Source organism: Dermochelys coriacea, chromosome 10, assembly GCF_009764565.3.
Source record: "Dermochelys coriacea isolate rDerCor1 chromosome 10, rDerCor1.pri.v4, whole genome shotgun sequence".
Classification (NCBI taxonomy): Eukaryota; Metazoa; Chordata; order Testudines; family Dermochelyidae; genus Dermochelys; species Dermochelys coriacea.
Window position 1 is genome coordinate 1,514,438 of NC_050077.1, and position 15,351 is coordinate 1,529,788.

Below are 15,351 nucleotides of genomic sequence, written 5' to 3' on the forward strand. Positions count from 1 at the left end.
GCTGTCCAGAGTACTCTCACTACAGGCATTATTTTTGTCTTATGTTATATGGGAGGAAAGACCAGGACACTAAGTCAAGAAATGCCCAGGAGCCAGCCCTGTTCAGTCCAGGATATACGGCCCTAACTGAGAAGGGCACATATAGCTGCAGAAGGCTGCAAACTACCCCTACAGCACTGACCTCAAGCTGTCACAGCAGCCAGCCCTTCACCAGGGCCTCTGCAGTGTTCACAGCCTGCCCAGCACGCCTGTGGGGCAGGGCATTGCATAGTGCCCCCACCAGCCCACCTGGCCCTGCCATTCATGATGTCTGAAGTCTCCGTTTTGCCGTCTACAAAACTGGCTTTGCGTCCAGGAAATCAAAGCTAGTTACAGTGATAAACATCTGCCAGGATGCAGCCTGTCTCCATCTTGGTTTATAAAATCCCTGTCAGCGGGGATCTATTCCACTCAATTAATCTCCTAATTGTGACGCTCATCAGAAAAGTGCTGGGAGAGCAGGTTTGTAGCACACAATGTCTAAACATAGTGTGAGAGCTTCATTCACACACCCCTCTACTCACGGCTCCCCTCGTCTTCATTGCAGTGAATGTATTGATGGTGAAAGGTGCTGGATTGACAGCCCTCTCTTTATGCACAGAGCAGATACAGCAACATGTGCATTGCCCTGCTAGCACGCTGCCACCCAGTCTCCACAGATCCAGGGGAATGCGTTCTCCGCTCAGATGGAGTCCCCTCCAAGAGGTCTAGCAAGAGGGAATTGTAGTGATGACTTTTTTTGATGCAGAGACCTGTCCCCTGGGAATTAGACTGAGACCTCTCAAACTCATTACAGATAAGCCACTGAACAGCTGCCCCCCCTTCCCCCATGACATGGGACCATGGACTAGATTCATACAGACACAGGAGAGAGGCTCCACAAACCATCCTGAATTTGCTGCGCCATCTAGTCTGAGTGGGTCCAGACTTTCTAGCCTGCCAGTCAAACGGCTACCACCTGCTCCCTGACACTGGTATTTACAGAGCAAAATTGTTCTCACTTCTCAGCCCCCTGGTCATCTTCCCTTGGCCTCCCCACTTCTCTCCAGCCCCTCTGCTACTCTGGCCTGCCAGGGAATCTCCAGCCGACAGTTGGGCAGGGGCAGAGATAGCAGGCTGGAAGGCAGGGACAGCCAGATGGAAAGAGGCTCAGGGTCACTTAACACAGCCAAAACCCCTTTTCAGAGCGTGAGCTGTGTGCATGGCGTTCGCCAACCCCGCCCCCGAGACGCGCTGCCCATTCCAGAGTGGACAGCTTGGGCGGCAGCTCTGGAAGCTGGGAACTGCCACGAGGCTCCCCTGGAGCTGGTGCAGGGCGAGGCAGATGTGCCTAGTGCTAGTTTCCAGGGGGGCCATGGGCATTCTGCCTTGTCTGCCCCTGATGGCACCACACCCCCAATCTCCCCACCCAGGGCAGCGGGAGCGCTGGGCAGAGGTCTTGCCGGGCTGTCTCTGGGAAAGCAACTCCAGACGCACGGGGGAGAAAACCAACAGCGCAGCAAGTTGTTAAGCAATCCTGGCCCTGAACCTGCAGCAGGGCCGCTGCTCCCTGGAGGGAGGCCCTGTCCCTGACATAGGCTGAGGAGCCCCCGGCTAGTCTGTGCAGTCTGCAGGAGTCTTTCCGGGCTCCCTCCTTCAGACTCTCCAGGATCCCGGATCCACCACGAGAGGGCGCCTGAGCAAAGCAGAACGGGAGAACAGGGTGTGTTTTGGTGACAGGCTGCTGGCGACCCTCAGGGTGTGTCTACACTGCAGAGTAAAGCCAGGGTTTGAGCTCACGTTCAAGCCTAGCCCCTCTTCCATCTACTCACAAATCATGCTAACACACGGCTCAGACCCATAGTCCCAGGACCCACAGGGGTGGAGGGTCCCGGCCTACAGCAAGCCGGGCCCAGGAGTCAAGTCCTAGTGCTCTGTGGTGTGGATGCAGCCCCAGTGGACTCATGCTCTGGGACTCTGCCAAAAGGACCCCACAATCCCACGGGACACCTTCCTTTTCCTCTGGACAGTCAAGTTTCCCCACACTGCACAGTGAACCTAGTGCTAGAGCAGCCATGTTTTGGGAGGGCGCTAGGAGGTCTGGAATATGGATGATTACACTCAGCCTGCATAATGCTGTGTAGACACTGAAGCCCCAGGTTAACAAACCCAGATCTGCTAACTGGAGTTTTATTAACCCTGGGCTAACAGTACAGCGTCAACAGACCTTGAGGCAGAGTGTGTTGACTCTGGCCAGACCAGACCATGCCAACCCCCTGACAGAGACACACCCAAAACCTCACTAACCCTGCATGCATCTCATGCAGAGGGACTGGCCTGCACAAACAGCCACCTAGGTCCCACTTGCTGGAGGAGGTGTGGGTGGGTGTGTCTACACAACAGTTAAACCCAGGCTGTCTCCTGGGCCTGATCGGGGCTGGTTGTGGAGCTAGAACATTGCTGTGTTTGAGCTGGCTGAACCCCAAGCTCTCGGACCTCATAGGGGGGGAGGGCCCTAGAGAGCCCAGAGGTCTACACAGCAATGTTACAGCCCAAGTCTGCTGAGCCAGGCCAGCAGGGGGGTTAACTGCAATGTAGACACACCCCAGAGGGTTCAGAGAGGCTGAAGTGGAGGCTCCTGGGGTCCGGGACTGCCCGGAGAAGGGAGCCAAATTGGGAGCATCTCCACCTGACCCCTCCTCCCCAAGCAGCTGCAGGTGGCTTGTGGGGAGCAGGGCCACCTAGCTGGGGCATTCTAGGAAGAGCTGTGGGAAGTGTTCGGGGGGGAGGAAGGGCTGGGGGTGCAGGAGGAGGGTACAGGCCCTGGGGTAGGGGTCTTGAGGTGCAGGAGGGGGTTCAGAGTCAGGCTTCAGGCCGGGGGTGCAAGCTCTGGGGTGGAGCCAAGTGAGAGGTTCAGCATACAGGAGAGGACTCCAGGGTAGGGTAGGGTGTTGCGGTGCAGGAGGGAGTTTGGGGTGTGGGCTCTGGGCTGGGGGTATGGGAGAGGGTGAGGGGCTGAGAGTGATGGCTTTAGAGTGAGGCCGGGGTAGGGCGACCAGACAGCAAATGTGAAAAATCGGGACGGGGTGGGGGGTAATAGGAGCCTATATAAGAAAAAGACCTGAAAATCGGGACATCTGGTCAACCTAGCCGGGGAGGTTTGGGTGCAGGCTCTGGGCTTGGGTGCGGGCTCTGGTGTGGGGCCAGGATTGAGGGGTTCACGGGGGGCCTCTGGGGTGGGGGGTGCAGGCTTCGGTATGAGGTCAGGGTGAAAGGTTTGGGGTGGGGGTGAGGGGCTTGGGATGTGGGCTCTGGGGTGGGGCCACGAGGAAGTTTTGGGTGCGGGCTCCTGGCTAAGGGTGTGGGAGGGGGGTGATGGCTCTGGGGTGAGGCTCGGGGTGAAAGGTTCGGGTGTGGGCTCTGGGGTTGGGCCAGGATTGAGGGGTGCAAGAGGGGGCTCTGGGATGTGGGCTCTGGGAGGGGGCTTCGGGCTCTGGGGTGACAGGTTCGGGGTCCGGGCTCCGGGCTGGTGTTGCGGTGGGGGTGCGAGGTTGGGGTCCGGGCTGGGGGTGAGGGTTCCCGGCGACTCGGGCTCCGGCGGTTCGTGGGGGCTCCGGGAAGCGCTGACGTCAGGCGGCCCCTTAAATAGCAGCGGCACCGGCGCTGCCCCAGCATTTCCCGGGGACAGAGGAAGCTGGAGCCGGCCGCGGGGCCCCGGATTCGGAGTCGCGCCCGCTGCGGATTGCCGGGCTGCAGGAGCCAGCCATGGGAGCTCCGGAGCCGGAGCTCGGGGCGGCGCCCGCAGGCAGGGGCAGCGTGCGGAGCCTCCCGGGCCGCCCCTCCTCCTAGGAGCGGTACATGCCAGGGCAGCCGCCGTCGCTTCCCCGGAGCCGCGGGGAGCCGGGCACGGAGCCTGCCTTAGCCTCAGTGCGCTGCGCGCCGCCCGGCCCCAGCCCCATGCGCCGCCGGCAGCGCCGCGCCGCGCTCCCCGGCCCCATGGAGCCATGGCGTGCAGGGCGCTGAGCGGCCGGGCCGGGCCACCCTCCCCCAGGCTGACGCGCCGCTTCCTCTTCATCTTCACGCTGTCCCTGTCCGGCACCTACCTGTGCTACAGCCTCCTGCGGTGCGCCGGGGGGCCCCTGCCCGGCCCCGAGCGCCGCTGCCTCCCCGCCCGCAGCGCCGGCGCCAAGAAACTTCTGCAGAAGTCCCGCTCCTGCAGCCGGGAGCCCGGCGAGCCGGGGGGCGCGGCCGCCAGCCCCTGGGGGCGCAACCCGAGCGGCGAACCGGCGTGGAGCGGCCCCCGGGGCGCGGGCCAGGAGGCGCCGCTGGCTGGGAACAGCTCCGGCCCCGCCAAGCTGGGCAGCAAGCGGCTCCCGCAGGCCCTCATCGTGGGGGTGAAGAAGGGCGGCACCCGCGCCGTGCTGGAGTTTATCCGGGTGCACCCCGAGGTGCGCGCCGTGGGCACCGAGCCCCACTTCTTCGACCGGCACTACGAGCGCGGGCTGGAGTGGTACAGGTGAGCGGCTCCTGCCTGGCTCCTGCCCGGCTCCGCGGGGCGCTGGCTGGGGCGCGGGGCAGGGGGCGCGGGGCAGACGGAGGTGCCCAGCCAGCTGCTTAGCGGCCGGACTGGGGCTGTTCGCAGGGGCGGCGGAGGGGCCCTGCGGGGCCGGCTGCCGGGGGCCCCTTTCCCCGGGAAGGTTTGAGTTGGTGGCTCCCCGGACCCTTCTCCCCCGGGGCCGGACCCGCGGGCGGAGCAGGGAGCCTGGTACCGGGCCACGCCTGTGACCGCCCCGCTGGAGCCCAGAGATCCCTGTGGCCACGGGTCCGCTCGCTCCGGCTCGGGTGTCCTGCTCGGTCCCTGGGGAACGGCCCTTGGACTCCCGATGCCCCCTGCCCGGACCCGAGAGAGCTGGAGGAGCAGCCCCGCGCCCCGCTGGCCGACCCGCCCTGCCCTCCAGCACCCCGGGTCGGCGCGGAAAGGGGCGACCCCGGGGTGCCTCTGGGCCCGCTGCACCGTGAGCCGCCGGCCTCGCTAGCCATGGCCGTGCAAAGCGGGGTCTGTGCAGCTCCTGGAGCTGGGCGAGGGCTGGATCCCTCGGCGCCCCTGTTCTATGGACCCCCTTCGGGATTAGCCCGGGGGTGGGCTTCAGGCGGCAGGGGGGCCTTGTACTGGGGCCCCGTGTGTGCTGGATTGAGACGGGGGAACCCGGCCCTGTCCCCCGCACTCTCCCCATCCTAGCCCCGCTGCCCCTAGCGCCTCGCCGGTTCCCCAGGCTGGGGGGGGGCGATTCGCGCTGGCGCCCCGCGAGGGAGCGGTCAGCGTGGCCCTGCCAGGGATCGGGACCCACCGCTCGCTTGGAGAGCCCAGTCCTGGCTCACCCTTCCCCAGCAGCTAGCGCAGGGTGCTGCCCCTTGCCAGCGGCGGCAGGCTCAGGCCGGGCTCTCAGGTGGGGGGCGCGCAGTGACCCTGTCACCCCCAGGGAGCCCGCAGGAGATACAGCGCTGGGCAGCCCAGGGGGCTTGGGGTGGGGGTCGGGCTGGGTCCCTCAGGCCCATGTTAAAACGTGAGGGGCTGGCCCCTGGTTCCTACCTGGGACGTGTCTGCCCACCCCACTGATCATCAGCTGCTCGCCCCGCTCCTGCTTCCCACAGCGGCCTCCCTTGGGCCGGTCTGCACCTTATTCATTTCCCCTGCTCCCCGCTCCTGGTCAGTGCCGCTCCCCGCCTCAGAGACCCTGGGAGGGCTGTCATGTAGCCAGGAGGGTTGGGGGGTGGTTTATCCTTGGGGAGGGGGGACTGCCTAGCACATCGATCACTGCCTGTGGGCTTTCTTCATAAGACTACCCCCTCGGTAGGCTGGCAGAACAACAGGATGTAGGGCCATGCAAGCGGGCTGCCCTGGTCTGGTTTTTGTGCTAATAATTGATCAGTCTGTTGCTTGACTTCCCTGAGGTGGTTGTGTCAGAAAGAAGTGCTGACCCTGGCTAAGGGGGAAACTCTTATTGCTGCCTGTTGGAGGATCAAAAAGTCCCATTGTGCTTATGTCTATTTCCAGCTGTGAGTTACACCAGCAATAACCCAAGGTGCCTGATGGTTTTAGTCTGTGTGAACATCCCATACCTGGCTGTGTGGGGAGGCTGGGGCCCTAGCCAATCAGAAAACATGAAATTCCCAGCTCATTATATAAACTAAGCTAAGGTGAAGGTACCTCCACAACTTGTATGGTCTGTTATCTGACAGACTGCACTCCAGGTGACCCTGTGGTGACCACTCCACCGCCTCTGTGAGCACCATCCTACCACCCATCACTTGCTCTATAGGGTCCTGAAACCAGCTGCTGCTGTTGGTTCCACAGAAGTGCAGTATCTCATGTGCTCTGTCTGCTTGTCTGCTTTCTGAAATCAAATATGTGTAAAATATCTGAGATCTCTAATAAATCAACCCTTAGAGGGTAGTCAGTGCATCTCCAGGAAGAGACCAAGGGAGATGGGGGGGAGAATGTAATTTAAATAAAAGGCTTTCTTGTAAAATGTGGAGGCACTAAGAGATACCAAGCAGTTCAGTTTCTGGGTGTTGGATAAGAACAGCCTGTGTGTGGGTGCGACCCCCTCTCCTCTGCATTCAGAGGCCAGCACAGACCCCTGCAGTTCAGTTGGACAGTTGCCAGGCTGTTCTCCATGCTTTCAGGGGTGGGTGTCTCTGATGGGAGCTCAGTGTCATGTACCTGCTGCACAGGGAGTCCCTTTCTGAGACGCTGCAGGGGGTCACTGCGGTGGGGCTGTGTTCACATAGCCCCTGCAATCTTCTCTCTGGCTCACATGTCCGTGGGGTCTGTGTGAGGAGGGAGGGCTCTGTGGGGAGGGCTATGCCTGTGATCTCTGTGTCCGCTAATGAATCATGTGGAAGGGAAGAGCTCCCTGCACTAGTTGGTGCCTACAGGAGCCAGGTGGCTGGAAGCAGTCTTTGCAATGGCCCTGTGGGCAGGCAGCCCTGCTCCAGTCCCACATGCCTGCCCTACCAGCAAGCCACTAATGGAAAGAAGCCCCCAGGAACTGTCAGGCACAGCTCGGGTGTCAAATGGGGGCCTGGAGGTATTGGTATTCTTCCACAGCCCACCCATTTGTGGTACCAAAATGATATGCCTCTCTCAGGAGATTGTATTGTCATTTAAAATATGGTCACATGAGCTCTGCTGGGTTCCGGGCTGGGGGGAAGGATAAGTGGTGCTGTCTCCCACGTGCTCACCGTGCCAACATGAGCGGTCTCACACAGTCATTTGTGTAGCTAGAGCTTCATAACGAAACCCACTCCTTCCGTATGAGTATTGATCAGCAGCGAAACAATTAATTGCCGAGTGGAAACTTAAATTGGGCGGCTGAATTAATGCCCCATGGGGTGAATGGGGCAGTTCGTCCTCAGACCTATTCCAGGCTCTCTGCAGCTTCAGGCAGGCATTGCTGCATTAGTTTGTACTTGGGCCAGGTTCTGAAGGGTTTCTCCACAGCCCTAGGGGCTAGAGATGCGCTCTGTCTTTTCCAGTGAAAGCTCATTCTGGAGCACAGGATGAGCATTGCCACACCCTCCCATTCTGAGTCTGGAAGATCGGCCCCAGGGGTTATATACTGTGTACGGCTGCTCAGGAGTTTCTTGACATCGTTTTTCATTAGAAAATGCAAATTTGTTGAAAGTGGCACTTTGTGTGGGGAACGTACCAGTTTTGATGATGATTTTGTAGAGAACGATTTGAGGCCCAGGATGGAATTTCTGGTCAAAATGGGAGACGCTCATACAATGGCTGTTCTGGGATTTTGATCTCTCTTAGTGCAAAGTTCAAAAGGTGTCTGTTCTATCCTGGTGCAGAACAGGCTAGTTTTGAAATAACATTTTCACAAGGTGGGGAAACCGTTTCCTGCCCAGCTCTAACACTGCAGGAAATGAAGGATGCCCCACAACATGAGGGATGGGATAGTAAGAAAACAGGGCTTGTCTCAAGTCAAAAACAAGTGTGATCCTAGGATGTAACAAGCAAGCTATTTCCAGTAGCCATAGGCAGGTATTAATGCCATTGTATCAGGCACCGGTGAGACCTCTTCTGGAATCATGTGCACAGTTCTGGTCACTCACGTTCAAGACAGATTAATTCAGACTGAAGCAGGTGCTGAGGACGGTTGCTAAGAGGATCGGGGAAGGAAGAGCCTGTTTTAGGAATGGAGAGTAAAAGATCTTGGCTTGTTCACCCTACGCAGGCTGAGAGGGGATCTGCTTGCTCTCGATAAATGCACCAGGGAGTGAGAAGAGCTGCTGAAGCTAGAAGACAGTGTTGACACAAGAACACAGGAATATGTTTAGGCTGGAGATGCTAAGAAGGTTTCTGACCTCAGAGGAGTGAAGTTCTGGACCAACTGTCCAATAGGAGTAGTGGGGAGCAAACACCCTACCTAGTTTGAAGCTGGAGGTTGGTAAATTTATTAGAAAGATTATATGACGGGATTGTCTGAAATAGCTGGGGACTGGACTCAATGGCCCAGCAGGTCCTTTCCAGTATTATGGCCTGTGTTCCTAAATCCACCTAAAGATCCATGTTCCTATCAGGCTGGGAGCCACTGTCTGCATGTGTCTGCTTCTGTATCTGAGTGATGAGGGAATCTGTCAGTGACTTGTGAGTTTTATTTTATTTTACTTGGTAATTCACTTTGTTCTGTCTGTTATTATTTGGAACCACTTAAATTCTATTTTTTGTATTTAATAAAATAACTTTTGACTTATTATTTAACCCAAAGTATGCATTAATACCTGGGGGGACAAACAGCTGGGCATATCTCTCTATCAGTGTTATAGAGAGTGAACAATTTTAGTTTATCCTGTATAAGCTTTACACAGGGTAAAGTGGATTTATTTAGGGTTTGAACCACATTGAAAGCTGGGCATCTAAGTGCTGGAGGCAGGATCACTTCTTAAGCTATTTTCAGTTAAACCTGCAGTTTGTGAAATGTGGTTCAGACCTGGGTCTGTGTTTGCAGCAGGCGAGCGTGTCTGGCTAGAACCCTACCTTGTTTGAAAGTCCCAAGCTGACAAAGAAAACGGGCTCAAAAGTAGTCTCAGTGCATCAGTTTGCAGCCCCAAGGGGGTTTCTGTGATCCAACCTGTCACAGAGGGAACAGACTCGCGTTAATAATTTAGCACCACTATCTCTGAGGATGGTGATGGGCACTTGCTGAGCCAGGCAGTGCCAGCTCAGTGCCTGCCTGATGAATGTGACTTAACCATGCAGGGAGAGCGGCTGAACTGCTACCCAGAGGTCTGGGTTTGTGCTCGGATCAACGCAGAAATCTCGCCAGATAAAACAATTAAATGACACTTCCCGAGTTTTATTAGATACTTTTTGTATCTCACATATGTGCCAAAAACGTAAGTGCACAGCTCCCTAAAGTATAAAATGCTGGATTGATTTTACTCTCTCAAAGTGAAGCAATTAAGTAGACCCGTTCAGTGAGCTCTGTAACCTCAGCGACATGATTAGCTCTCCTTCCTCTGCCAATAGACACAGGGAAGCGAACAGGAGATTTCATATTGACAGCTGGATTCCAGAGAAGCGCAGCGCTAATGTAATTAACCAGCCCAGCCCAGTGTCCTTTATTACCTGGGATATTGCAGCTCTCCTCACCTGGGAGCCCCGGCGGGCTGTGCTGATCCAGCACAAAGGGGCTGGGGATGGAGGAGGCCGCACCTCCCAGACTCTTGGAATACACCAGCTGCTAGCCTGCTGCCTCGTCCCTGAGAAATAAAGCCCCTCTTTGCACAGCCTCGTGAGTGTGATTCGGAGCACCTAGGCTAGGGTGCCACATGGTGGGGGGGAGCGGTTGTGGTCTGGAGAAGCCTCTGCTACAATCTAGACTGTGGGGACCACACACGTCATGACTGTCAGTAGGGGGCTAGAGCAGGCTTCACCAGCCAGCAGGGTTCCCATCCGGCGCAGCCAGGCCGGGTGCGCCTCATGCATCTAACCGCAGTTGAGATCCCATCTGGCTTCTCTGGGGCTTAGTCGGTAGCCCAGCCTTGCCTCCTGCTGCGCTGGCTAGGTCTCAGCTGAGAGTCTCCCCCCTTGCTCCATCATTAGGAGCTGCACTGAGCAGGCCTTGGCTGGGGTCCGCCCCTTCCTGGCCATGCTGGCTGAGCTGCACGTCGTCCCTGCTGGCAGAAGTTGGACTGTTCAGGTCTTGGCCAGAAGTTGTGTCCTTTTGGCCAAGTCATTGCAACAGAATGGAGGGACCCCTCGACCTGCATCCATCTAGCCCAGCAGTGGCCAGCACCAACCACAGGAATCTTGTGTCCATAGGGGAAATTTCATCATGACCCTGGGCACTGAGTGGTTGGTTTGTGCCCTGAAAAATGAAGGTTTAAATCCCTTATCTCTTTTAGTCTTATGTGGTATAATTGTGGATGTTCTTGCTGTACATAAAAAACTCTAATCCATTTCTTTGAATCCTGATAAGATCTTGCCCTCTTGATATCTTGGGGCAATGAGTTCCATAGACTAATTGTGCCATGTTAGAAACAAATACATTTTCAATCTATTTTTTGGTTGCCTTTCAATTTAATTGACTCCCTTGTTCTTTTATTATGAGAAGGGTTAACAGGAGCATCTGATTTCCCTTCCCTGGGCTACTCTCTATTTAGCACAACACTGTTCATAGCAAAGTAGATTATGTCAGATTCTCATCCACACCTTGCGTGTTTTATAGATTACTTAACAGGTTTGTCTTCCTAAAGGCATTTCCATGACACTCACCACAGTGGTGCCTAAGCATCTGTTTTGGGTTTCAGGCCCTCTCGTGTAAATGACCCAGAATGGGGTTTGATAAGGAGAAGCAGATGGCTCTAATGAAAATGAGAACCAGACACTGGACCTTCTATGAGACTCCTAAAGGGTCATTTGTTTTTTCACTTCCATCCACCTTCTGCCTCCCCCTAGTGCAGTCTGAGATGGAGGTATCAAAATCTGTGTGGTGGATTAGACTATTGATATTTCTTTCCCAGAGGGCACCAGAATTCTTGCTTATCCAAACAAGCTAATTCCATGCTGCGGCCTGTTTCACAAAAGGCAGCCTTTTCTCTGTGTCTTTCAGTGAACGGATGTAAGGTCGACTTGACCCTGATCCAGATCTCGCCCTTCTCCCGCGGCCCCAAATCTCCACGCTGTATTAACATGCACCAGAGCTGTCTATCTAATGACTCCATATCTGCTGCACCCACGCCCTTCCCAATTCCCATCAGCCTCTTTAATCCACCTCATTAACCAGAAATCCAATACCAGAGCGGTATTTTTGAAAGATCTGTGTTAAAACAGCAGAAACCAAATAGCCAGTGACTGGGGAATATTGATTCATTACCAATCCTGGTCAAAATATCTATTTCCCTGCTGCAAATCTAGTGTGCCAATAACCTTCAGTACTTCCCAGAACACACGGAAGATAGTGCCATTTAATTTGCAGTTATACGTGGAGAAGAGACGCTAATTATGGCATTACCGGATTCAAAGTCTGCCTCTCTGGGACTCCTGAACCTGCAAGATGCTCCAGCTGATGTGTGTGTTAGGAGATGGGTTTCCTAGCAGCCTAGGCTGCATGCTCACCCTGCTTCTGAAATGCAAGCTGTGTGCTTTCGGGCTTCCGCATTCCAGTAACAAGGCCTGCACAATTAGGACTTGATGCAATGTTCTGTGGCTGGTGTGTGAGTCAGAGTGGAATCCGGGTGACTGCGTTGGCTCTGTCGGGCAAAGTGCTTGGGGTTCCCACTTGTGCCAACAGATATGGCTCTGAATCTAGGCAGGGAGCCGGGCTGTTGAGTCAGAAGGTGCCATTGGTACGTGGTCACATTTTGAACTATAACCAGTTAGCACTACCCAGAGCTGCATAACATCGTCGTCCTGGTCCTGACAGCAGATTCTGGCTAGAGATTTTATTCAACCGGATATGTTCTGACTTCAGGAGTTGCTGCACCAGAATAGACCAGCAGACCCTCAAGCCCTGTATCCATGGTGCCCCTGGTTCAGCAACCTCTCCCTAACAAGGACTCCTCTTTGGACGCTCACTGGCTGATGGGCGAATACCCATCCTCCCTCAGGAACGCATCGAGGAGACCAGTACCCATGGCTGGTGCAGATGTGTCTGGAGCTCTGCCTCAGCTCTGCTAATGACCACGTGGACAGGCCTCAGCGAACTGCAGGATGCTCCTGTACACCTGGGGCAGGGGATTCTGTCATGACGGCCACGTTAGGAAGATAGTATCAGAGGAGTAGCCGTGTTAGTCCGGATCTGTAAAAGCGGCAAAGAGTCCTGTGGCAAAGTAGGTATTCACCCACGAAAGCTTATGCTCCAATACATCCGTTAGTCTATAAGGTGCCACAGGACTCTTTGCTGTTATTAGGAAGATAGGAGCTGCAGCTGCCCTTTGCCGTGGGCACAGCACTCCCCTCCCATTGCTGTCTGGGCAAGGCACGTTTAACATCAAAAGCTCTGTGTTCTTGGTGACAAACTTGTCTGGGGACTTTCCTCTGTACACCCCCCTCCCAACCACTACCACGTGCATTTGTATGTGCTGGAACATTACATTGAGTGGATAACTTATCTCTTAAATGAGCTTTTAATTAGGGAATAGTTACAGCAGCTGTAGCTTATTAGGTGGTTTTTAATTCTAATTTTCCATGTTTGTTTCACCTACAAAAAATTGCTCGGGGGGGGGCAGTTGGCCCTTCGAGATGGGATGGGGGCAAGCAAGGGGGGGAGCTCCAGGCTGCCCCCCAACAATGGCCTCATCATCCCTCTTTCCCTGTAACTGAGCAGACTACCCTGGGGGACTGGTGCCCAGATCTGTCAGATCCTGATGAGACTGAGGACAAAGGATATCTCGCAGATGTTGGCCCAATGACAACAAGGCAAACAGCTGCTGCTCTCCTATCCCCAGCACCCAAACCACTGGGAAGTGGAGACCCTCCTTGTTGGCTGCCACGTCTCCGCATCCCATGAGTTCTGTCGCTGATCCCTACTGCATACCATGGGGCTCCGGTTGGGTAAAGTGCCTATGGGCCTTGCCCAGCACTCAAGGGATTCCCATCGTGCCCTGAGGCTCATGTTGTGCCCGGTCTCTTATTTCTGGGGATCATGTGCTGTAGAGACCAGTCTGCACTGGCAGGGTAGAGCAGGAGCTGGGGAGGAAGGAGATTTCATGAGTCTTTTCTTCTCTTCTTGATTTCCACAGTTTTGTATGACAGGCCATGGGTGGCTGGGACTGTTGTAATCTGGTGTCTCCTATATCTACACTACGAAATTAGATCAAATTTATAGAAGTCGGGTTTGTAGAAAGCGTTTTTATACAGTCAATTGTGTGTGTCCCCACACAAATGCTCTAAGTGCATTTAGTTGGCATTTAGTCAGCGGACTGTGTTCACAGTACAGAGGCAACTGTCGACTTCCGGAGGATTACACTGTGGGTAGCTATCCTGCAGTTCCTACAGTCTCTGCCGCCCATTGGAATTCTGGGTAGAAATCCCAGTGCCTGATGGGGCTAAAACATTGTCGCGGGTGGTTCTGGGTACATATCATCAGGCCTCCCTTCCCTCCCTCCCTCCGTGAAAGCAACCGCAGACAATCATTTTGCGCCTTTTTTCCTGGGTTACCCGTGCAGACGCCATACCACGGCAAGCATGGAGCTTGCTCAGCTCACCGTCACCGTACGTCTCCTGGGTGCTGGCGGACGTGGTACTGCATTGCTACACAGCAGCAGCTCATTGCCTTTTGGCAGCAGACAGTGCAGTATGACTGGTAGCCGTCGTCGCCATGCTCCAGGGAGCTGTTTTAGCTGACCTCAGTGAGGTCGGTCAGGGGCGCCTGGGCAAACATGGGAGTGACTCAGCCAGGTCATCTCCCTTTTAAGTTTCGTCTCATGGCGATTCAGTCCTGCTGGCAGCCCTACTGCACCGTCTTCTAATGAGCACGCAGGAGACGATGATGGCCAGCAGTCATACTGCACCGTCTTCTGCCAAGCACCCAGGAGATGACGATTGCCAGCAGTCATACTGCACTGTCTGCTGCCAGCAAGATGTATAAAGATAGATGAAGTGGATCAAAACAAGAAATAGACCAGATTTGTTCTGTATTCATTTTCTCCTCCCATCCTCCCTCCCTTCGCGAAATCAACGGCCTGCTAAACCCAGGGTTTTGAGTTCTATCCTTAAGGGGGCCATTCTGTTTCTCCTTGATGCAAAGCCACCCCTTTTGTTGATTTTTAATTCCCTGTAAGCCAATCGTGTAAGCCATGTTGTCAGTCGCCCCTCCCTCCGTCAGAGCAATGGCAGACAATCGTTTCACGCCATTTTTCAGCACAGACACCATAGCACTGGGAACATGGAGCCCGCTCAGATCACTGCAGCAATTATGAGCACTATAAACACCGCGTGTGTTATCCAGCAGGATATGCAGAACCATAATCTGCAAGAAAAGCGAAACCAGGCGAAGAGGAGGTGACTGCAGTGCGGTGACGAGAGTGATGAGGACATGGACATAGACTTCTCACAAAGTACGGGCTCCTGCAATATGCACATCATGATGTCAGTTGGACAGGTTCATGGCGTGGAACGCCAATTCTGGGCCCGGGAAACAAGCACAGAGTGGTGGGACCACATAGTGTTGCAGGTCTGGGACTATTCCCAGTGGCTGCGAAACTTTCGCATGCGTAAGGGCACTTTCGTGGAACTTTGACTTGCTTTCCCCTGCCCTGAAGCGCAAGAATACCAAGATGAGAGCAGCCCTCATAGTTGAGAATCGAGTGGCAATAGCCCTGTGGAAGCTTGCAACGCCAGACAGCTACTGGTCAGTCAGGAATCAATTTGGAGTGGGCAAATCTACTGTGGGGGCTGCTGTGATGCAAGTAGCCAACGCAATCACTGAGCTGCTGATACCAAGGGTAGTGACTCTGGGAAATGTGCAGGTTATAGTGGATGACTTTGCTCAAATGGGATTCCCTAACTGTGGTGGGGCGATAGACAGAACCCATATCCCTATCTTGGCACCGAACACCAAGGCAGCAAGTACATAAACCGCAAGGGATACTTTTCAATGGTGCTGCAAGCACTGGTGGATCACAAGGGACATTTCACCAACATCAACGTGGGATGGCTGGGAAAGGTACATGACGCTTGCATCTTCAGGAACTCTGGTCTGTTTCAACAGCTGCAGCAAGGGACTTACTTACCAGACCAAAAAATAACCGTTGGGGATGTTGAAATGCCTATAGTTATCCTTGGGGACCCAGCCTACCCCTTAGTGCCATGGCTCA

General features: G+C 55.1%; 1 protein-coding gene across 1 annotated transcript in view; it reads left to right on the forward strand.

Annotated features, from left to right (window-relative positions):
* Positions 1–3,706: 3,706 nt before the first annotated feature.
* Positions 3,707–15,351, forward strand: part of HS3ST2 (heparan sulfate-glucosamine 3-sulfotransferase 2) — a 42,615-nt gene continuing 30,970 nt past the window's right edge. Inside the window, exon 1 of the mRNA XM_038419602.2 lies at positions 3,707–4,534. Within this exon, the coding sequence (XP_038275530.1) occupies positions 4,023–4,534 (512 nt within the window). The 5' untranslated portion in view covers positions 3,707–4,022. The remainder of the gene's footprint in view (positions 4,535–15,351) is intronic.